General features: G+C 43.7%; 1 protein-coding gene across 10 annotated transcripts in view; it reads left to right on the top strand.

Moving 5' to 3' along the window:
• The window catches only part of UBE2F (ubiquitin conjugating enzyme E2 F (putative)), a 625415-nt gene that overhangs the window by 196855 nt on the left and 403826 nt on the right, over positions 1-24734 (top strand). For all 10 annotated transcript variants that reach the window (XM_033944350.1, XM_033944352.1, XM_033944349.1 and 7 more), the window contains one exon: positions 19419-19448. In XM_033944350.1, the coding sequence (XP_033800241.1) occupies positions 19419-19448 (30 nt within the window). The remainder of the gene's footprint in view (positions 1-19418; positions 19449-24734) is intronic.

Below are 24734 nucleotides of genomic sequence, written 5' to 3'. Positions count from 1 at the left end.
TGAACACAGAACAGAAGTATTTGTTTAGCACATTCGCTTTCTCCTCATCACTTTCCACATATTGGTTCCCAGCATCTTTTAGCCTAGGAATTCCATTTTTCATCTTCCTCCTTTCACTAATATATCTGAAAAAAATTTTGTCTTGCTTTTTTACATTTTTAGCCATTTGTTCTTCCGCTTGTGCTTTCGCCAGACGTATCTCTCTCTTGGCTTCTTTCAGTTTCACCCTGTAGTCCTTTCTGCTCTCCTTTTCTTGGGTTTTTTTTATATTTCACGAACGCCAGGAAATGCCAGGGCTTGGAGGGAAGGAGGAAGGTATGCCAGACCAAGGGAAAAGGAAGGAGGAGATGTCAGAGCATGGAGAGGGAGGGAGAGATGGAAGAAAAGGAAAGGAGAGAGATGCCGGGAATCAGGGAAGGGATGATGCCAGACCATGGGGGAAGGAAAGAAAGGAGAAGAAAGAGATGCCAGAGCAAAGGGGAGGGGGTGGTGACAGAGAGAGAAAAACAGAGAGGTGACAGAGCTGAAATCAATCATTTACAAAGGAGAGAAGGGGCACGGGATAGATAGTTTATGGAAGGAGCATAGAAAGAGGGAAGATGCCATATGAAAGAGAGAGGTCGGACACTGGATGGAAAGAGCACAGAGGGCAATGAATGGAAGGGGCGAGATAGAGAGTTAACAGTAGATGGAAGGGATACAAAAAAGGGAAACAGACACTGAATGGAAGCGTGGGGGAGAGGAGGGACACCCACTGAATGGAAGTGTGAGGGATAGAGGGAGCAGACACTGGAAGGAAATGGGGAGGAGAAAGAAAAAAGGGCACATGCAGGATTGAGGGAAGAGGATAGAGTTAGTTACTGGAAGAGGTGAGGTTAAGAGGTGGCAAGCTATAGGTAGACATAGTGAAAGAGGGAAATTGAAGACTGAATAGTAAAAAAGAATTTAGAGAGAGGCAGAAAATAAATTGAGAAGGAAGACCGGGGAAGAACAGGAGGAAGGGAGCAGAGAAAGAGAGATACCAGACCTGGGAGGAAGAAAAGAGGAAGGAGACAGATACTAGATCCGAGGGGAAAAAAGGAGGAGAGAGATATGTTAAAATCTGCTGGAAGGGAGGAAGGAAAGAAGGAGAGAAAGAGGCAGAGAAAGGGGGGGTTGTAAGCACATTAGAAAGACTACAGAGAAAAAGGCTTTGACGAAAGTGGAAAGACAGGAGGCAGATGCAGGACTTTGGGAGATTCAAACAGAGGGGGAGAGAGAGGGAGACCTGGAACAAAGGTAGAAAGGAGAACTGACACTGAATCTGGGGAGGGTAACAGAGGGAAAAGAGAGAGAGACCTGGACCCAAAGGGGATGGGGCTGGATTCTGAAAGAAATGTTGAATGCAAAAGAAAGAAAGATTGGATGCACAGTCAGAAGGAAGTGCAACCAGAGACTCATGAAATCACCAGACAACAAAGGTAGATAAAATGATTTTATTATCAATTTAGTGATCAAAATGTGTCTGTTTTGAGAATTTATATCTGCTGTCTATATTTTGCACTATATTTGTCTATTTTTCTATAGTTACTGAGGTGACATTGCATATTTTAAAGTAATCTGCCTTGACATCTTTGAAAAAACCCTGAAACTCGTAAATTATAATTAATATTTTTTCTGCGTACAGTGTGCATTGTAGGTTTTTTATATTTTATGTTTACCATTATGAATTAATAAGATATTGTGTGTATAAGAAAATGAATGGAATAAATTGGGGGTGGGGCTGGGGGTGGGACTAGGGCGGGATTGGGGGCGGGACTGAATATTAATAGATGTCTTGTTTGGATGAAAAAAATAAATGGTCACATTAGGTATGACAGAACCGTCCATACATCAAGTAATAGCTTTGAGTATAAGGCTCCCTTGGGTAATGGCTCTAATTGTGTCCTGGTTAGATTGAGCAAAAATCCCCAACAGTATGAGAGCAGAGAAGCCTGTTCTCCACAGGTGTTACCACTCTCCCTCTTTCTATATGCGTTTCCTCTCATTCAAAAGACTCTAGTCAAGCTGAAGTCCGACCATGCCATCATGATTCTGATTGCTCCTCAGTGTCCCAGACAACCTTGGTACTCCCTTCTACTTCAACTCAGCAGCAGTGAGCCCTTCCTTTTGCCAGTGTTTCCATCGCTGCTTACACAGCATCAGGAATCTCTGCTTCATCCCAACCTGCAGTCTCTCCACCTGACAGCCTGGTTCCTCTCAACATAACTCCTCTCCAGTTTTCGCAAGCTGTGAGTGATGTTTTGGAGGCTTCACGCAAGCCTGCTACTAGACAATGCTATCACCAAAAATGGACTAGATTTTCTGCTTGGTGTTTTTCTCATCATTCTGGCCTCAAGTCTACATCGATACGAGTCCATCTTAGTGCAATTGCTGCTTTCCATCAGCCGCTTCAGGGGAAACCTCTCTCTGCTCATCCTGTGGTTTCCAGATTCATGAAAGGACTTTTCCATGTCAGTCCTCCTCTCAAACCGCCTCCAGTGGTTTGGGACCTCAATATTGTTCTTTCTCAGCTTATGAGACCTGCATTTGAACCTATTGACAAGGCTCATCTGAAGTATCTCACTTGGAAAGTGGTGTTTCTCATTGGCCTCACTTCTGCTTGTTGAGTTAGTGAGCTTCAAGCATTGGTTGCGGATACACCTTTTACAGTGTTCCATCATGACAAGGTGGTTCTTTGCACTCATCCAAAATTCCTTCCTTAAAGTTGTCTCGGAATTTCATCTGAATCAATCCATTGTACTTCAAGTTTCAAGTTTATTTTTGACTTATTGAATCGCTTAATTTAATTTGCTAAGCGATTTACAGATAAAAAAATAGATACATCAGATTAATTATAAAAGGATACATAAGTTTGACACATTATCATACATAATCATAAATAAAGTCATACAAACTAACAGATACACGGGGAAAGAAAGAGTAGAACTACAATCGTATATATAAAAGAAAACATAAATGGTAAAAACAACAGGTAGGGGAGATAACGGGGAAATAAAAAGATAAAAAAGGAAAAATCTGATAATAATCCTTAATTAAGCTTATAAATTAAACGCATCTTTAAAAAGGAAACTCTTTAGACTGCTTTTAAACTGTTTCAGATCATTTTCTTCTCTAAGATACTGGGGCAAGCTGTTCCATAATTGTGGGGCTATTACAGAAAAAATATCAGGGCAACGAGTTCCAATGACTTTTAGTGATGGAACTGTTAGGAGTTTTTGATTGGTGGATCTTAAAGAGCGTGACGTACTATGAGAAATAAGTAATCTATTAATAAATTGGGGTTCATTTGTAGTCAATGTTTTAAAAACTAAAAGTAAGATTTTAAAAGTAATACGATGGGCAATAGGAAGCCAATGTGACTCGATCAAGAGCGGTGTAACATGGTCAAATTTTTTGCGGTTGTGTATTAATTTGATAGCAGTATTTTGAACTGTTTGAAGACGTTTTTTCTCTTTTTGGGTGACATTTATTAATAAAGAGTTACAGTAATCAAGCTTTGAAATAATTAATGAATTAATTAATATGTTTAGTGATTTTGGCTCTAAAAATTTGGCAATTGAGCGGATCATACGCAATTTGAAAAAACATGTTCTGACAGTGTTAGTAATGTGTTCATGGAAAGATAACCTATCATCTATTGTAACATCTAATATTTTTAGGGATCTTACTGAATTTAATTGAACGTTGTCTAGAGTAAACGGAGCATTTAAGTTTATATCTTTTTTCCAAGGGAAAAATAGTGTTTTGGATTTTTGTATGTTTAGGGCTAACATGTTTGAGCTAAGCCATTGTTTAATGTTTCCTAGTTTTCTATTTATTTCAGTTATTTCATTTTTATTGTCTGGATTCAGTGGATGAAGCAGTTGAACATCGTCGGCATAAGTGAAAGTAGTGAAGCCTATTGATTGACATAGGCAGAGTAATGGAGAGAGAATAATATTGAATAAAAGTGGTGACAATATTGATCCTTGAGGAATACTTTAATTAGAAGTATAAGGTTTCGAGACTGGCCCAGATGGGATCCACCCGAGAATACTGAAAGAGCTCAGAGACGAAATAGCGGAGTTACTCAGGCATATTTGCAACCTATCCTTGAGAACAGGGATAATCCCGGAAGATTGGAGGATAGCAAATGTTACACCAATCTTCAAAAAAGGATCGAGAGGCGACCCAGGGAACTATAGACCAGTGAGCTTGACCTCAGTTCCTGGGAAGATGGTCGAATCACTGATCAGGGAAGGTGTCATTGAGCATATAGAAAAAAATAAACTGATGAGAACAAGCCAGCACGGTTTCTGTAAAGGACAATCGTGCCAAACGAATCTACTACATTTCTTTGAGGGGATAAGCAAACATTTGGACCAAGGTAGCCCCATTGACATAGTTTATCTGGATTTCCAAAAAGCCTTCGACAAGGTACCCCATGAGCGCCTGCTGAAGAAACTGTGGAACCACGGGGTGGAAGGGGACGTCCACAGATAGATCCAAAATTGGCTGGCGGATAGGAAGCAGAGGGTAGTAGTAAAAGGACACTACTCTGACTGGAAAGGGGTCACGAGTGGTGTCCCGCAGGGGTCAGTGCTGGGACCGCTGCTGTTCAATATATTTATTAACGATCTGGAAACGGACACGAAGTGCGAAGTTATCAAGTTCGCGGACGATACAAAACTCTCCAACAGGGTCAAAACTGTTGAGGAATGCAAAGAACTGCAGAGCGACCTGAACAAACTGTGTGAGTGGGCAAAAAGATGGCAGATGAGCTTCAATGTGGAGAAATGTAAGGTCTTGCACATGGGGAAAGGGAATCCCATGTACAGCTATACGATGGGAGGGAGGGTGATGGGGAAAGGCACCCTAGAAAAAGACCTGGGGGTTTTGGTGGATACAACAATGAAGCCAGCGGCGCAATGTGCAGCGGCCTCAAAGAAAGCGAACAGAATGCTGGGCATTATCAAAAAAGGTATCACTACCAGAACGAAGGAGGTTATCCTGCCATTGTATCGAGCAATGGTGCGACCACATCTGGAATACTGTGTCCAATACTGGTCACCGTACCTTAAGAAAGACATGGCGATACTTGAGAGGGTCCAGTGGAGAGCAACTAGGATGATAAAAGGAATGGAGAACCTTTCATATGCCGAAAAGTTAGACAAACTGGGGCTCTTTACCCTGGAAAAGCAGAGACTGAGAGGAGACATGATACAGACATATAAAATCATGAGAGGCATAGAGAGGGTGGAGAGGGTCAGATTCTTCAGACTAGCGGGGACAACAAAAACAAGAGGTCACTCGGAAAAACTGAGAGGGGACGGATTCAAAACGAATGCAAGGAAGTTTTTCTTCACTCAGAGGGTGGTGGACACCTGGAACACACTTCCAAAGGAGGTAATAGGACAGAGTACAATACTGGGTTTTAAAAAGGGACTGGATGACTTCCTGGAAGCGAAGGGGATTGCAGGGTATAGATAGAAGGTTACTCTACAGGACAATATCGAAAAGTGTATGTGAGTTTTAGGGTAGGAGCACTATCAGGTCCTGGACCTGAGGGGCCGCCGCGTGAGCGGACTGCCGGGCACGATGGACCTCCGGTCTGACCCGACAGAGGCAAGTCTTATGTTCTTATGACTGTGTCTTTAAAGATAACCGTAGATGAGCGATCGGAAAGGAAAGAGTTAAACCAGTCGAGAACTTGACCACCAATTCCTATTGATTTCAATCTATCTAAAAGTAATACATGATCAATAGTATCGAATGCTGCTGATAAGTCAAGAGAGAAAAGAATTATTGAATTGTGGTGATCTAAGTGGTAGAGTATGTTAGTGGTTAATTCAATCAATGAGTACTCAGTAGAGTAATTTTTCCTAAAATCTGTTTGATTTGGATGCAGAACATTAGTTGTTTCTACAAAGTCAGTTAGTTGTTCAAATATCAGCTTTTCAGTTAATTTTGCCAGAAAAGGAATATTGGCTATGGGCCGATAATTTGTAGCGTTTTCGGGTCCGGTTTTGTAATCTTTTATTATCGGAATAATAGAGGCCTTTTTCCAGGCAGATGGCAGTTGACCTAGTTCTAAACTATTTCGGATAAGATTGTGAATATGAGGCCCAAAACAAGAAAATTTTTTTTTCAAGATTACTGGAGGAATGATTTCATCTCGAGTACCTTTTAGATTAATTCTCGAAAAAAGTTGTTTTATATCTTCTAATGAGGGGAGATTGAAAGAGAAACATTTAGCGAGTGGTAGTTGATAATCAGTGGTATCATAAGAAGGCGCCTTAGGTTTAATCGGAGCAAATGTGTTCCGAATGTCTTGTATTTTATTGTAAAAAATATCAGCAAGCTCCTGTGCAATGAGACTATTAGTTAAATTAGTGTGTGATCTTTGAGAGTTGGGGGCAAATGATTTAATTATGGAAAATAGTATAGAGGAGTTTTTTGTCTTTGAAATTTTGTTGGAATAGTAGGTTTTTTTTGTAAGATTAATTTTAGTCCTGTAATAGTGTGCATGTTCTTTGTAAAATTGTAAATTAGTAGGTGATTTATTCCAGTGTTCTTTCCAAAGCCTCATTCTCATCCTGGAGGATCAGCTCTTCATACTCTGGACTGTAAACGTGCTTTGGCTTTCTATCTGGAACGCACCAAGCCACACAGAACTGCTCCTCAACTTTTCATCTCCTTTGATCCGAACAAGTAGGGTCGTCTTATCTCTAAGCGTACCATCTCCAACTGGATGGCGGCTTGTATCTCTTTCTGCTATGCTCAGGCTGGATTGCCCCTTCACAGTAAAGTCACAGCCCATAAGGTCAGAGCAATGGCAGCCTCTGTAGCTTTCCTCAGATCGACACCGATTGAGATTTGTAAGGCTGCTACTTGGTCCTCGGTTCATACCTTCACTTCTCATTATTGTCTGGATACTTTCTCCAGAGGGGATGGACAGCTTGGCCAAACAGTATTGCATAATTTATTCTTCTAAATTGCCAACTCTCCCACCATCCCATTGTGGTTAGCTTGGAGATCACCCATTAGTGAGAATACCTGCCTGCTTGTCCTGGGATAAAGCAATGTTACTTACCGTAACAGTTGTTATCCAGGGACAGCAGGGAGCTATTCTCACGTCCCACCCACCTCCCCTTGGTTGGCTTCTCTGCTAGCTATCTGAACTGAGGAGACGCGCCCTGCACTGGGCGGGAAGGCACTCGCGCATGCGCGGTGCGGGCGACTCGAAACTTTGAGTTTCTTCAAGTAAGACTGCTAGTGAGGCGTCCGCATCGAGGCTCCGTTGGATCACATCACCCATTAGTGAGAATAGCTGCCTGCTGTCCCTTGATAACAACTGTTATGGTAAGTAACATTGCTATTTCTCCAGAATTTGGGATTCAAATTCAACTTTCCCAAATCTCAGCTGCAACTGTCTCAGAGGCTCCATTTCATTGGAGCCCTGTTGGTCTTGGCTCGACTCAATTTATAGCGTTTCTTCCTCAGCAACATCAAGATATTCTTATTCTACTTTGCCATGTTCTTATGGAACTCAAGAGTGATTTACAATGCTGTCAAAGCTTTTCAACATTTTATACAAAATCAGGTAGCACTGTATTAAGTAAACAATCAAGGAGGCACAGAATCTCTCCTTCTCTGTCAGGAGGCTCAAAAGATTCGGAATTGGGCAGTTCCTCGCAACATCTTACTCAATGCTGTTTATTTTCAAGGGGAGCAGAATTCTTTGGCAAACTAGCTCAGCTGCATTCTTCAACCACACAAATGGACTCTGAACTTGGCAGCTGTCCATTCCGTCTTCTCATAGTGGGGGACTCCTTAAGTAGATCTGTTTGCGTCTCCCCACAATCACAAGCTATCCCGCTTTTGCTCCAGGCTCTACTCAACTCATCGCCTGGAAGCAGACGGTTTTCTTCTGGATTGGACAAACATGCTTATTTATGTGTTTCCACCTTTTCCTCTTGTTCTCAAGACACTTGTCAAGCTCAAACAAGAGTCAGCCACCATGATTCTGATAGCTTCTCAGTGGTCCAGGCAACCATGGCTCTCCCTTCTACTTCAGCTCAGTATCAAGGAGTCAATACCTCTTCAAATTTTCCCATCTCTTCTCACACAGAGTCAAAGGTCTCTCTTACATCCCAACCTTCAGTCATTACACCTGACAGCTTGGTACCTCTCGGGATGAGTTCTGCTGATCTTAATCTTTCTCAACCTGTTCGACTAATCTTAGAAGCTTCCAGAAAACCAGCCACTCAGCAGTGTTTCCAACAAAAGTGGATACGGTTTTCTGCTTGGTGTTGTCGTCTTCATGAGGATCCAAAATCCATCTCCGTTTCTCTGATTTTGGATTATCTACTCCAGTTATCTGACTCGGGCCTCAAATCTACATCTATTAGAGTTCATCTTAGTGTGATCACTGCCTTTCATCAGCCAGTGAATGGTAAATCACTTACTGTTCATTCTCTCATTTCCAGATTCATGAAAGTACTTTTCAATGTAAAACCTCCAGTGGTATGGGATCTCAATATAGTTCTTGCCAAATTGATGAAGCCTCCTTATGAACCAATGTCTTGCTTTGTAAAATTCTCTGCATTCTTTTATACTGCATGCATTTTATAATTTACTAGTGTTTAAGCCCGTTACATTAATGGGTGCTAGAATAGATGTCTATCTGTCTTTCCCCTGCCCCCCTGTCTCTTTCTTCCTTTCTTTCTGTCTCTCTCCCTGCCCCATCTATCTTTTTTCTTTCTGTCTCTCTCCCTGCCCTGTCTATCTTTCTTTATTTCTTTCTATCTTTCTTTCTCCCTCCCGCTGTCTATCTTTATTTCTTTCTTTCTATCTTTTTTTCTATCTTTCGCTCTCCCTGCTCAGACCCTCACTGAATAGCCCGTTACATTAACGGGTGCTAGAATATATGTGTGTGTGTCTGTCTTTATTTCTTTCTCTCTCTGTCTTCTTATCCGCTTTCTTTTTGTCTTTCTTTTGGCTGTCCACCACCACCCCTTGCATGCTCCCCCTGTCCATTCTCCCTTCCTTTTACCTCCCCTGTGTCCGCCACCACAACCTTCACTGCTCCCCTTATCCAGCAGCAGCCCTTCTCCCTTTGTTTTACCTCCCCCCTGTCCATCAGCACCTCTTCCTGCTCCCCCTGTCCAGCAGTAGGCCTCCCTTCCTTTTCCCCCCCCTGTCCATCAGCACCTTTTCTTGCTCCCCCTGTCCAGCAGTAGGCCTCCCTTCCTTCCCACCCCCCAAGCAGTCTGCAATAGTTACATTTTTGAACTTCTGTACATTTTTTAATGTTTTCACATAAAAAGCAATCACCTCACATACATCACTGGCTCAAACTCCAACTTCCATTTCTGCTGGCATCTTTGTCTTGGGCGTGGCTCCTCCCTGGCGCTTCCAGGCCTTTCTTTTGCTTGCGCGCACTAAGCCCTGTGGGGCTCCAACACCGGCTTCTCCACCCCCTGGGCAAGTGCCGCGCTCCGCCCCTTAGCTACCCAGAAGTACCGGGCTTCACTTGCCTGCTCCCGGAGAGTAGCCCAAGAGAGAGGGTGGGAGGGGGGGGAGTGGCTGCCGTGGTGATCTGGCAGACTCCCTTGCCGGAGTTATTTTTCAGTTTAAAGGTGCCGCGGCGGCTCCTCTAACGATCCCCGCCTGCATTAGAAGTCTTCTCTGAAGCAGGTGCGGCTGGTGACAGGAGCCGCAGTGGCACCTTTAAACTGAAAAAATAACTCCGGCAAGGGAGCCGGCCAACTGGCAGTTCAAGTCGGAGCTTCGGTCTGGCCTGCTCCCTGCTCGCCTTGCTGTATTGTATTTTTTAGTTGAAAGACGTGGCGGCGGCTCCTCTCATGATCCCCACCTGCGTCGGAAGTCCGACGCAGGCGGAGATCGTGAGATGAGCCACCGCCGCGTCTTTCAACTAAAAAATACAATACGACAAGGCGAGCAGGGAGCAGGCCAGACTGAAAAACAGGACGAAAAACAGAACTCTAAGCGCATGTGCACTCCTATCTGTGGGTCCCTACAGCTCATGGAAAACCGGCGCACGCAATGGGAGTGCGCATGCGCTGCTTAGAGTTTTATTATATTAGATGTATTTCTTCCACTAGAGCCTTCAATTGCTATCTTTTTAAATAACTTGTACTGTTTGTATCTTATCCAATTGTTGTGAACCGCTTAGAACTCTCGGGTATGGCAGTATATAAAAATAAATTTATTATTATTATCTCAGATTTTGTACTTGGAAAGTTGTCTTTCTCATCTCCCTCACTTCTGCCAGAAGAGTGAGTATCGGCACACACTAGTACATATGTAATCACCAAATAATTAGAAAATATATATTTTCTTGCAAAATGATTACTGATAAAAATATAGCAGCAAATCTTATATGATTAGCTTGGCACAATCACCAAGAGTCCCAAACAAAACTTATTCTACCAAACAAGACTTTTATCCTAACCCAGCCACTAAGAGAGAAAATTCTGTCTCATCATTAGGTCCAACAGCGTTTCCAATAAGCAGGGACAATATTACAAATAAGAGTCAGAAAAATAGCTGAGCTGTAATTTAAAAGACTGATTCAAATCAATTAAGCCATCAAGTGAGAAGGGCTCGTATAAACTGTAACATAGCTCAGAGGCATGTAACTCTGAAGAGGGGGAGGTAACCCCCTCTTGGAATAAGAGTTGTATATCCAATCATAGCATAGTATTTGGTGAAAACGAGTCCAACTCTTGAAGGTGTAAATTGATTAATAACTGTATTCAACACTTAAAATAAGATGGTTTGCAAAATTTTCAAAAGTGCCAAAACAGAATAGTGATTGCATTCAGGATATGCTGAAGATTGTACTTAGCTTATATGCAAAAATGCAACTTCTCAGGGTCCCGATGCGGCCCCGTTTCGGCGTCTGCTTCAGGAGACCCCGCCAACCGAAAGTTAGATTTCTTGTCAAAAATCACACCAAGTATAAGTGCTTTAACTGTGATCTGAAATGCAAAGGCAAAAGGAATAGTAACATACACCAGATACAGGCGCTGAAGCTCAAAAGGCTACTGTAACTGTGCAAGATATTAAAATGTTAACAGCTAGCAAGTAGGCAAGAGACACAATATAAATACATACCGGTCAAAAAAACTGAAAAGTTCCATGCAACGGAGAACGCCGACACCCGCTCTGACTTTTAAAACAGAGGGGGGAGGGGAACACCCGAGCGTGAGAACGTGATGACGTCATTCATTCATATTGCAGAAAAAAGAACACTAAAGATTGTTGCTACAGATGGGACGTAGTATGGCCAAAAAAGAATCAGAGAAATGCTGCCCATTCGATTTCATTATTAAGGCCATTGGGGTGGAGGGAATGCAAATTGAAAATCCATTTTTGTTCTCTCCTCCACAACATCCGGGCGATATCACCACCTCTAGGGCTGAATATGCAATCCAGCACTGTAAATGTGAGATCCTCCAAGGAATGATTGGCTTGTTGCCAATGTTGGACCAGGGGAGCTTCCTGCACCCCTGTCCGAATGCGGCTCATATGCTCCCCAATGCGAAGTTTCAGATTACGGGTGGTGCACCCTACATAGACGAGATGGCACGGGCATGATATGGCGTATACTACGTGATGGGAGTTGCAATCCGTGTTATGCTGCGTGTACTTCAGATGAGGTGTGAGTGACATTTGTTGGATAGTAACACTGTATCGACATATTTTACAGCGGCAACATGGAGAATGTTGCCCCTGTGGAGATTGTTGAGGGAGATGACTTAAAAACTGAGAATGAGTAAGTTTTTGTTTGAGATTCAAGGATTTGGAAAAAGCAAACCTGGGGACATCAGAAAAAACTTCATTGTACTGCATGATAGACCAATATTGTTTGATGAATTTTTTAATTTGAAAAGCATGAATGGAATATGGTATAACAAACACCAGGGAGCGAGATTCAGGTTTAGCTTGTGATTGTAACAGCAAAGTCCGATTGGCATATAAGCCTCTCTTATAGGCTTTCTTAAGGACTGATGGTGGATATCCTTTTAATAAGAATCTGTGCCTTACTTCCTCTGCCTTATGCACATATTCTTCTACCTTAGAACATAATCTCCTAACACGTAAGAATTGTCATGTAGGTATATTATTCCTTAGGTGTTTGGGATGAAAACTCTCATATTGAAGTAAGTTATTTCTATCTGTAGGCTTACGATATATAGACGTCTGAAAACAGCCTTGATGTAAAATAATGTTAATATCCAAGAAAGATACCTGGTAACAATCCTTAGTCATGGTGAACTGAAGGTTAGGATCACAGCCGTTAAGCCAATCAAAAAATGCCATCAAATCAGACACTGTGCCAGTCCATACTGCAAAGACATCATCAATGTATCTTCTCCAGAATAAAATATGTAAAATATGTAAAATATTCGCTGTAAAATATGTCGATACAGTGTTACTATCCAACAAATGTCACTCACACCTCATCTGAAGTACACGCAGCATAACACGGATTGCAACTCCCATCACGTAGTATACGCCATATCATGCCCGTGCCATCTCGTCTATGTAGGGTGCACCACCCGTAATCTGAAACTTCGCATTGGGGAGCATATGAGCCGCATTCGGACAGGGGTGCAGGAAGCTCCCCTGGTCCAACATTGGCAACAAGACAATCATTCCTTGGAGGATCTCACATTTACAGTGCTGGATTGCATATTCAGCCCTAGAGGTGGTGATATCGCCCGGATGTTGTGGAGGAGAGAACAAAAATGGATTTTCAATTTGCATTCCCTCCACCCCAATGGCCTTAATAATGAAATCGAATAGCCAGCATTTCTCTGATTCTTTTTTGGCCATACTACGTCTCATCTGTAGCAACAATCTTTAGTGTTCTTTTTTCTGCAATATGAATGAATGACGTCATCACGTTCTCACGCTCGGGTGTTCCCCTCCCCCCTCTGTTTTAAAAGTCAGAGCGGGTGTCGGCGTTCTCCGTTGCATGGAACTTTTCAGTTTTTTTGACCGGTATGTATTTATATTGTGTTTCTTGCCTACTTGCTAGCTGTTAACATTTTAATATCTTGCACAGTTACAGTAGCCTTTTGAGCTTCAGCGCCTGTATCTGGTGTATGTTACTATTCCTTTTGCCTTTGCATTTCAGATCACAGTTAAAGCACTTATACTCGGTGTGATTTTTGACAAGAAATCTAACTTTCGGTTGGCGGGGTCTCCTGAAGCAGACGCCGAAACGGGGCCGCGTCGGGACCCTGAGAAGTTGCATTTTTGCATATAAGCTAAGTACAATCTTCAGCATATCCTGAATGCAATCACTATTCTGTTATGGCACTTTTGAAAATTTTGCAAACCATCTTATTTTAAGTGTTGAATACAGTTATTAATCAATTTACACCTTCAAGAGTTGGACTCGTTTTCACAAATACTATGCGATGATTGGATATACAACTCTTATTCCAAGAGGGGGTTACTTCCCCCTCTTCAGAGTTACATGCCTCTGAGCTATGTTACAGTTTATACGAGCCCTTCTCACTTGATGGCTTAATTGATTTGAGTCAGTCTCTTAAATTACAGCTCATCATTAGGTCCAGCAGATGTCAGCTCCCCCAGTAATAAATCTTACTGCGGGAGAATCCCCATTCAGTCTTTCAACACAAGGTCACTTCCCTCCAGTAACAGCCAATGCAAATGTTTGTCAGTCCTTCGTGGTGCACATTGTAAATCAGAGACAAAGTTCAGCAGTGTCCCAGAAACGAACAGTATCTGATTTTCTAGCTCTCAACTGAGAGCATAAACCCACAAGGGAAATTTTTTTTATCAGTTCTTATTATCTTCTGCATAGTGCAAAGGAGGTACACAACTATATGTCTGAGCTCCTCTAAACCCAAAATTGTCTAACTCAGGAAAAGCATGCAGATTCTTAGAGCATGCACTGTAGGAAGATTTATGGTAGATACTAATCAGTTACATAACAAATTACATCTCTGATAATGTTGTCTAGGGAAAACCATAAACTCTGATCCAGGTCCAAATTTCTTGGTCTATTTATACGACACAAAACCCAGGCTAATGAGAAATAGTTTTATTATGAAAATAGAAAAATATAATTCACAAGCCAGCTGCAATATCTAAATATTGTTCACAAAATATCTGATTACACAAATGAAACTCAGTACATAATTATCACACTACACTTGTTAGCAACTAAGTAAAACTAATTGTTACACACACTACACAATTCCTTATAATAATAATAATCCCTGATTAGCAAATGATCACAGTATCACACAGGTAACTTCACAAACCTTGTCCTATCACAATCGGATCCTTATCTAACCCAGCTGATAAGAGTGTAAATTCCGTATTCTCACCTTTTGATCAGCCTCTCTGGCGAAATTAGGTGGAAGGGAAACTTTCTTGTTAGCTTCAGGAGATGTCAGAAATCCTTTTGTTAAAGGTACACGTGTTCGTCAGTTCTGGGTAAGGCTATAATTCATTGGCAGACAAGTTCCTTTTATGCTGAATTCAGAGCTGTTTAAAGTCTGAATTAGAGAGTTGCGCGGGGACAGAAATCCCACCCGTCTCCACCCGTCCCCGCCAAAGTCCCACCCGTCCCCGTGAGGAATCCCACCCTTCCCCACCCGTCCCCGTGAGGAATCCCTCCGTCCCCACCCGTCCCCGCGAGGAATCCCCTCCGTCCCCACCCGTCCCCGCGAGGAATCCCCTCCGTCCCCGCCCGTCCATATAAACTTCAGAAATAGTTATTTCATTTAATTATGCTACTGAATTAAAGGCTCTGGTAGAAACCCATTTACAAATAAGCAAAAAGACTTTATTAATTTGAAAATATTAATTGGGAAGAATACATACTTTGCAAATGGGTTTCTACCAGAGCCTCTAATGTTTATAAATTTTTATCAACACAACTAATATACTAATTTATCCTGAAGCAAAATAAAAAAAAAGAAATATAATTCTTTTCCTACCTTTGTTGCCTGGTTTCTGCTTTCCTCATGTTCTCATTCAATTCCTTCCATCCACTGTCTCTCTTCCTTCTGCATCTTCCATTTGCTCTGTTACTGTGCCTCTCCCTTTCTTCCCCCTTCCAAATTGGTCTGGCACCCATCTTCTTCTCTCCGCTCCCCCATAGTCTGGCATCTGTCTTCTTCCCTGCCAGTGTCTTCTCCCTACTCTCTCTTCCCCATTTCCTTTCAGCGTCCTTCTCCCCCCCATCTTCCCCATGTCCTGTCAGCGTCCTTCTCCCCCCTCTGTCTTCCACATGTGCTTTCAGTGTCCTTCTCCCCCCTCTGCTTCCCCATGTCCTTTCAGCGTCCTTCTCCCTCTCTGTCTTCCCCATGGCCTTTCAGCGTCCTTCTCCACCCCCCCCCCCGTCTTCCCCATGTCCTTTCAGCGTCCTTCTCCACCCCTTTGTCTTCCCCATGTGCTTTCAGCATCCTTCTCCCCCCTCTGTCTTCCACAAATGCTTTCAGAGTCCTTCCCCCCCGCCCTTCCCATGGCCTTTCAGCATCCTTCTCCACCCCTTTGTCTTCCCCATGTCCTTTCAGCGTCCTTCTCCACCCCTTTGTCTTCCCCATGTGCTTTCAGCATCCTTCTCCCCCCTCTGTCTTCCACAAGTGCTTTCAGAGTCCTTCCCCCCCCCGCCCTTCCCATGGCCTTTCAGCATCCTTCTCCACCCCTTTGTATTCCCCATGTGCTTTCAGCGTCCTTCTCCCTCCTCTGTCTTCAAGTGCTTTCAGAGTCCTTCCCCCCTTCCTCCCTTCTTCCCCATGGCCTTTCAGCGTCCTTCTCCCCACTCCTTCTCTACCGCCCCGGGTGCAGCACAGCCGGCCAGGTCCCCTTACTTTTGTGGCACTTCCCCGACCGACTGACAACAGCCCCGGTCCGACAAACCTCCCTGCCCTTAACTGCGAATCTAAATTACCTTATTACAGCTGCTGTAAGAAGATAATTTAGATTCGCGGCTACAGGGCAGAGAGGATTGTCGGACCGGGGCTGTTGTCGGTCGGTCGGGGAAGTGCCACCAAAGTAAGGGGACCTGGCTGGCTGTGCTGCAACCGGGGCGGGGTGTGGCGGGGCGGACCGCCCCCTCCCTTGGTAGCCACTCGAACCGCGAGGCTACTCTCCTCCTTACCTGCACTGCCTGCAGCACAGAGCCAAACGGAAGTCTTCCCGACGTCAGCGCTGACGTCGGAGGGAGGGAGGGCTTTGTTTAAGCCCTCCCTCCCCTCTGACATCAGCGCTAACGTCGGGAAGACTTCCGTTCGGCTCTGTGCTGCAAGCAGAGAAGGTAGGGAGAAGAGCCGCGCGACTGAGTACATCCAGCCCCGCAGGAACCCCGCGACCCTCGGAGGCATCCCCACGGGATCCCCGCGACCCTAGGGGGTGTCCCCACGGGATCCCCGCGACCCTAGGGGCGTCCCCACGGGATCCCCGTGACCCAAAGGGGGAACCCGCGGGATGCCCGTCGTCCCCGTTCCCGTGCAGCTCTCTAGTCTGAATCTCTCTCTCTCTTAGGCAGAGAGTCACACGAGGTAACTTCACAGGTCTAATTATTAAAAGAAAAGGTCGCGTACAGAACACCTGTGGTAAGATGTGAGCTTCCTCTCATCCCGACACAGACTAATTAATTAGCACCTTCTCACTTGGATCTCATCAGATGACTTCCTCGGACCAATCCAGAAACAGAACTTGGATGAATAGCCTTTCTGTGTAAAGTATCATATAGGCTGGTAGACCCAGGGCCGTTAGACAGATAAGAACAGGATAACTTCCCCCAGAATCACACAGTCCTATAATGAAGACACAGATGGATGTCCTTGAATAGTATAACATTCTGGTACATACCCATAATGCATCAGGCAGAAACAGTAAAGATGTGTCTTCTTTCTTCTTGCAAAATTCATGCTGGAAAGTTTCTTGCAGACAATGGTTCAGAAAGATTTCTTGTAGACAATGGTTCAGGCTTTGCTTCTCAGAGAGGCCTAACCTGCAGGTGCAAATACGGAAACACCCCTACAGCACTGGTGACCCATAGAACATAAGAACATAAGAATTGCCACTGCTGGGTCAGACCAGTGGTCCATCATGCTCAGCAGTCCGCTCACGCGGTGGCCCTCTGGTCAAAGACCAGCGCTCCAACCGAGACTAGCCCTACCAGCGCACGCTCTTGCTCACCAGGAACTTGTCTAACATAGTCTTGAATTCTTGGAGGGTATTTTCTCCTTTGACAGACTTTTTGGTCACACAGAGGAATAATGAATAGTGTTATTATGAAGGATCCTCGGGAGCCAAACAGATGTGCCAAAATGATAACAGCATAAGGCACTGTTCATAACCAGAGATGAGAAGCTAGCTCTCCTCCACGTTCATATGGCAATGAAATTCCAATGATGGTAGATGTCCTTGGCTGTGCATATACAGATCTTGTAAACACATTCAGAATGCTTCAGGGATAGTGAAGATGGTTCTTGGCCTAAATTTCAGACCTGCAGTTTTCCAATAGGTAAAGCAGGAATCGCCCCTACATTTCCTTTCTTCTCATCATATTCTTGACCCGCTTTAATCGGGCTTTTACCTTCTCCATTCTTCAGAAACTGCCCTTACTAAAGTCTTTAAATGACCTGTTCCTGGCCAAATCCAGTGGCCTCTACTCTATCCTCATCCTATTCGATCTGTCTGCTGCCTTCGACACTGTTGATTACCACCTCCTTCTCGACACGGTGTCCTCACTAGGATTCTAAGGCTCTGTTCTTTCCTGGTTTTCTTCCTATCTTTCCCATTGTACCTTCAGTGTATGTTACGGTGAATCTTCTGCTGCCATCCCACTGTCTATCGGTGTACCTCAAGGCTCTGTCCTGGGCCCTCTCTTCTTCTCCATCTATACCTGCTATCTCAGTACACTGATCTCCTCCCATGGTTTTCAGTATCACCTCTATGCCGATGAGTCCCAGATCTCCCTCTCCACACCAAATATCTCTACAGGAATTCAGGCCCAAATCTCAGCCTGCCTGTCTGACATTGCCGCTTGGATGTCTCACTGCCATCTCAAACTGAATATGGCTAAAATTAAACTCCTTATCTTTCCACCTAAACTCACCTCCCCCCTCTTGCCGTTCTCTTTTTCTGTGGATAACATTCTCCTCCTCCCTGTCTCGTCAGTTCGCAATCTCGGGGTGATCTTTGACTCCTCTCTCTTTCTCTGCTCTGATCCAACAAACTGCTAAAACCTGTCGCTTCCTCCTCTATAATATTACCAAAATCCAATCTCTCCTCTCTGAACACACTACCAAAACCTTTATCCATGCTCTCATCTCCTCACACTTAGACTACTGCAACATACTTCTCTCAGACCTCTCGCGCATCCGTCTCTCACCTCTTCAATCCGTTGAAAATGCTGCTGCATGACTCATTCTGTGAGAGCCACTATTCTCACATTACACCTCTCCTCATATTATTTAATTGGCTCCCCATCCGTTTCCAAATACAGTTCAAACTCCTCTTACTGACTTACAAGTGCAATATCCCTCCTTACTTATCTCCTCCTATGCCCCCCCTCCTCCCTGTGAGCTCCGTCAGGTAAGTCCCTCTTATCAGTGCCCTTCACCTCCACTGCCAACTCCAGACTCTGTCCCTTCTTTCTTGCCGCGCTGTATGCCTGGAGAAGGCTGCCTGAATCAATACGTCATGCTTCATCTCTAGCAGTATTCAAATCCAAGCTAAAAGCCCACTTTTTGAAACTGCTTTCAACTCTTAACTCTTACTCACTGCTGTCAGATACCTATATCCATTGTATCATTTCCTCTACCAGAATCTCTCCAACTGTGGGATGTCATGTCTGTTCAAATTAGATTGTAAGCTCTTCTGAGCAGGGACCGTTTATTGTATGTTAAATGAACAATGCTGTGTATGCCTTTCAGCGCTATAAAAATGATAAATAGTAGTTGTAGTACCAGTTACTGAATGAAAAGTTAACTTTTTCACTCAAGAATACGTATTGTTGAATCTCTTTGCTGAATAAAAAAGAATAAAAATATATCCTTTTCAGTTTTTCTTTATTCTACAGGATCATATTTCTTTCTGATCAGAGTTGTTAGAATCTAATTGTGCTTTTGTTATAAATTGGGCTAAAATACAGACCATCATAGGGCATTCACAAACATTTTCTCAGCATTGTATGCTTTAAAGTTAAGGACCTACATTACAAGAAAGAATTGTTAATTAGGAAGGATGTTATATAGTGAAAAGAAAATGGTTGAATCATATCCAAAGTTTTTGAGAGCTGCATTTTAAACATTTGGGCTACTATGTTTTTTTTGTGTGATATTAATCCTTCTTGTTTTCCTTTATTACAGAGGTTGCTGAGCTTGAAGCAAATTTACCTTGTAAGTACAATTTTTATTACCCTATATTATCAAGCAAAGCATGTGAAATTGCCTTGTTTCCTCATGTTCAGAATTATAAATAGAGAAAACAGAAATGTTAAATTTTAGCGCTATTGCAATGGTGATTATCATGATAAGGAAATATAATAAATACTACTGTATTTACATAATTATATGAAAAAAAATCCTTTCTTAATTACTCTCTGACTTCTAAAAAATTTAAATCAAACTGCAAGTATTTGAGGCATTAATGAGCATGTATGATGGTGGACATTTTCTGTTAACCCAACTAATATTAATATAGTGTATCCCATGATATTGGGGAGGAAATACCCCTTAAGTTGTTGACACAGTGAAAAGGCAGCTCAGATTATATTTCTTTTGTGGAGCTCAAGGCTGTGGTCTGAGGGTAGGAGAGAGGAGGGAAGTGTGGAGGTGAAAGAGCTGCTGAAAATAAAATTGCTCTGTGCCTGAGGTGATACGAGCGAGATCCAATATACTCACTCTGTACATTTAAGGAGCTGGAACAGTGAACATTCTGGTCTTGGAGGACTGTGAGTTGAGTGTACTAGGGAAGATTGATGATATTTCCAAAGCAGTGTGTGCTATTCAAGAGAAACTGTGGTTTAAGAGTGTGGCAGGCAAGGGAGACCTGACTGCGGGTCAGCTTCTCTGAGCCAGCACATGCGCCAGTCCATGTGGTGAAGAGGTACAAAAAGGAATTAATGTTCCAGAAACATCAGTGCCTAAATGTTTATCCTGAAAATGGGGTTTATTTCTTAGATCAGTGTTCTTCAACCTTTTTACATCTATGGATCGGCGGAAATAAAATAATTATTTTGTGGACTGGCAAATTATTAAGACTGAAATAACCCCGTCCCCGCCCCGTTGGTCCCTGCAAACCATTTGATCCCATCCGCACAAGCCTCAAATAGTTATGATTTTATATTGAATGTATTTTATTAAAGTATAAAAAGAAACAATATTTTGTACAGTTGTCATTTTATAAATACAAAATCCCTGTCTCTCCTTCCCATCACATATATATATCCCCTCTACTATCAAGAAAACGGAATAAGCCAAATTATTACAGAATGGTACACAGAAATATAATGGTAACATAATACCGCAGTCACACATGACAGGAATAGTGTTAGGGAAGTGCAACTAGGGCAACTGCCCCCTGGTCAGAGAGAGCCCTAAGCCAGCTGGAAGCTAAAGAAGCACTGTCTGCTTTGCAGTCCCCAGTTATGTTTAACATCAGCTCTAGCAGGATACATATTTCAAATCTGATATATTATCCACTTAAAATTTTATTGATTTTATGAACAAAATAAAACAGTCAAATTACTGAAGTAAAAAGTACAAAGGTCCATAAAAAAAGAGTAACAAAACAGGTTCTGGACCTTTTACTTACCAATGGAGAAAGTGTCACAGAGGTCTCGGTGGGCGACACTTTGGCCTCCAGTGACCACAACATGGTATGGTTCAATCTTAAGAAAGGTTTCACTAAAACTACCACACTGACCAAGGTCCTCAATTTCAGGGACACAAACTTCCAAGACATGGGCTCCTTTGTCCATCAGGCGCTACATAGCCAAGCAGAAACCGATAGCGTGGAAGAGATGTGGTCAACTTTGAAAGCCACCATACAAGAAGCGACAAACCGCTATGTTAAATTAATAAGTAAACGGCGGAGGAACAATAAGCCGCAGTGGTTTACTGCGGAGATCTCTGGCCTCATCAAGGAGAAGAAAAAGGCATTCATCTCTTACAAACAATCGGGAAAACAGGACTTTAGAGCAGACTACCTGACCAAGTCAAAGGCCGTCAAAACAGCTGTTAGGGAGGCTAAATTCCACATGGAGGAATCTCTAGCTAAGAACATCAAGAAGGGAGATAAATCCTTCTTCAGATATATCAGTGACAGAAGTAAAAACTCAGGAGGGATTGTACGTCTTAAGAAACCAGACGGAGGCTATGTGGAAAAAGAGTCAGAAAAAGCACAGCTGCTTAATGACTACTTCTGCTCAGTATTCACCAGAGAAGCACCAGGGCTTGGCCCTCAGCTACAGACAAGGGTTGCCTCAATTGACCCGTTTAGTAACTTCAAGTTTACACCCAGCAGTGTCTACGGTGAGCTGTCAAAACTCAAGGTTAACAAGGCAATGGGACCTGACAACCTACTCCCCAGGGTGCTTAGGGAGTTGAGTGAGGTCTTGGCGGAGCCACTGTCCGCACTTTTCAACCTCTCCCTCAGTACAGGCAGCGTCCCGATGGACTGGAAGACGGCTAACGTTATTCCACTCCACAAGAAAGGCTCCAAGATGGAGACGGCAAACTACAGACCGGTGAGTCTCACATCAATAGTGAGCAAACTAATGGAAACTCTAATCAAACATCAATTGGATACGATCCTAGATGAGGAGAATCTACGGGACCCACCGTCAACACGGATTTACTAAGGGGAGATCATGCCAATCCAACCTAATCAGCTTCTTTGACTGGGTGACGGGGAAGCTGGATGTTGGGGAGTCCCTGGACGTGGTGTACTTGGACTTCAGCAAAGCATTCGATAGCGTACCACACCGCAGGTTACTAAGCAAGATGAGTTCTATGGGATTGGGCGATACATTGATGAAATGGGTAGGGAACTGGCTTGGAGGTAGACTTCAGAGGGTGGTGGTGAATGGCACTCCCTCAGAAATGACGGAGGTGATCAGTGGGGTGCCGCAGGGCTCGGTCCTGGGCCCGATCCTATTCAACATCTTTATAAGTGACTTAGCAGTACGACTGCGAGGTAAAATGACATTATTTGCTGATGATGCCAAACTAGGCAATGTTGTTGGCATTAACACAACGGACGAAGATTCAATGCCTGACAACATGATGCACAACCTGCTCCTCCTGGAGCGCTGGTCTAGGGACTGGCAACTCAGCTTCAATGCCAAAAAATGCAAAGTTATGCACCTGGGCGGCCACAACCCAGGTAAGATTTACACCCTTAATGGAGAGATCCTAACAAGAACGGTAGCAGAACGAGACTTAGGGGTGATCGTCAGTGAGGACATTAAAGCTGCCAATCAAGTGGAGCAAGCTTCATCAAAGGCAAGACAAATCATAGGGTGCATACGGAGGGGTTTCTTCAGCCGTAAGCCGTAAGTCATTATGCCATTGTATAGGTCAATGGTGAGGCTCCACCTGGAATACTATGTGCAATTCTGGAGGCCGCATTATCGTAAGGATGTGCTGAGACTGGAATCGGTCCAGAGAATGGTCACCCGGATGGTCTCGGGACTCAAGGATCTCCCGTACGAAGAAAGGCTGGATAAATTACAGATATACTTGCTCAAGGAGCGCAGAGACAGGGGTGACATGATCGAGACATTCAAACATCTCACGGGCCGCATCGAGATGGAAGAAGATATCTTCTGCTTCAAGGGTCCAGCGGCAACAAGGGGGCATCCTTGAAAAATTAGGGGCGGAATACTGCATGGGGACACCAGGAAATTCTTTTTCACTGAAAGGGTGGTTGATCGCTGGAATAGTCTCCCACTTCAGGTTATTGAGGCCAGCAGCGTGCCTGATTTTAAGGCCAAATGGGACAGACACGTGGGATCTATTCACAAAGAAAGGTAGGGGAGGGTCTTTGAGGTGGGCAGACTGGATGGGCCGTGGCCCTTATCTGCCGTCTATTTCTATGTTTCTATGTACAACCAATATTCTACTTCTGAAAAGACCCATGATTAATCAACCAAATCTATAAGAACATAAGAATAGCTTTAATGGGTCAAACCAATGGTCCATCAAGCCCAGTAGCCTGTTCTCACGGTGGCCAATCCAGATCACTAGTACCTGGCCAAAACCCAAAGAGTAGCAATATTCCATGCTACTGATCCAGGGCAAGCAGTGGCTTCCCTTATGTCTTTCTCAATAACAGACTATCCTGTGTCAAAAGTAAATATGATCGGGATCCAAGATGGCTGCATGCTAGTTTTGGCTTCTCTTACCTCTCTCCAAAACGCCAGCTAATACCGTCGCAGATATTGCCTCCTTTACAAAATGCCTCATACTAAAAGGAAAGGCACTGTTAAACCTGTTTACTCCCAGTCTAGCAACAACAGACCTTGGAATGGTATTTAACCCAACTCTCAACCCATTTTCCAGGAGAAGGGGGTCCTGCTAAAGACGTAGACGATGGAGCGTCTAGTCTTCTGGAACATGAAGTATCTGTCCCCTCCGGATTCCAGCGCACCACTTTGTCCGGCATTCAATGGGTTGCCCCAGTGGTTAGTCCAGGGGGCAGAAGTCGCAGAGCTGGACTTAAGCCTGGAGGAAGGAGTGCCCAAGGATGTGAACGCCGAGCAATCTACATCTGGAGCTCTGGCGATTTCTTCACCACCTACAACATCTCCGGTGGTGACTCTAGAGATCATTTGGCAGGCCTTGCAAAGGATGGACGGTTTACTGATTAAATCAACTCAAGAGGTACTTAATCTCTCAGAAAAAGTTGATAATCTTGCTAAAAATGTTGAGAAAATTCAACGAGATTCCACTGAATAAAATATACAGGTTAAATCTGAGATAAAAGATTTAAAGGAAGCAACAACAACTTTGATAAAAGATAAGAACTTTATACATCGAAAGTTAGAACAATTTGAGAACTTTAACAGGAGGCTCAATATTCGAGTACTGAATTTTCCTAAATCATTAGCCATTAGCCTAGCTGAATATTTCACAAAATATCTGAAATTCTTAAATTTCCTCAACAAGCTATTCCTCCTCTTAATCTATATCTATAACAATAAAATGTTAGCCGCGCATGCGCACTCTAAAGCCATATTCCCTGATCCGTCGCGGCCATGAGAGTGCGCATGCACGCTTACACGCATTGGGCTTACTACCGCTGCCACCAGCCGAGGTCTGCGCATCGTGCTTATGCTCAAGCCGCCGCCTGAACTAAAAAATGCTTTGCAATTGTTAATAAAGATAATTACAAAAAAAAGAAGGGGAAGCTGCGAGGCTGGGGGGAAGCTGCAAGGCTGCGGCGGCCTTCCTCACCTGGCTCTCACGGTGCGGCTGAGCGCTGGCGGCCGACGAAACCCTAAATGTTGACACTGAATCCAAGCCGAGGTCTATTAATTTCTGGGCGCTGTGAGCCTGCCGATGCCGGGTTTTGCAAATGGCCACCGACCAGGGCTCAACAAACACCGAACTCGACGTGCCTTCAAAGGAAGTTGAAGGTCCTGCTGGTTCTTAAGAGTAAAATAAAGCAAAAGGTCAGGA

The sequence above is a fragment of the Geotrypetes seraphini genome, chromosome 5, assembly GCF_902459505.1.
Source record: "Geotrypetes seraphini chromosome 5, aGeoSer1.1, whole genome shotgun sequence".
Taxonomy (NCBI): Eukaryota; Metazoa; Chordata; class Amphibia; order Gymnophiona; family Dermophiidae; genus Geotrypetes; species Geotrypetes seraphini.
The sequence above is the reverse complement of the archived record's forward strand: the minus strand, read 5'-3'. Positions and strand labels throughout refer to the sequence as shown.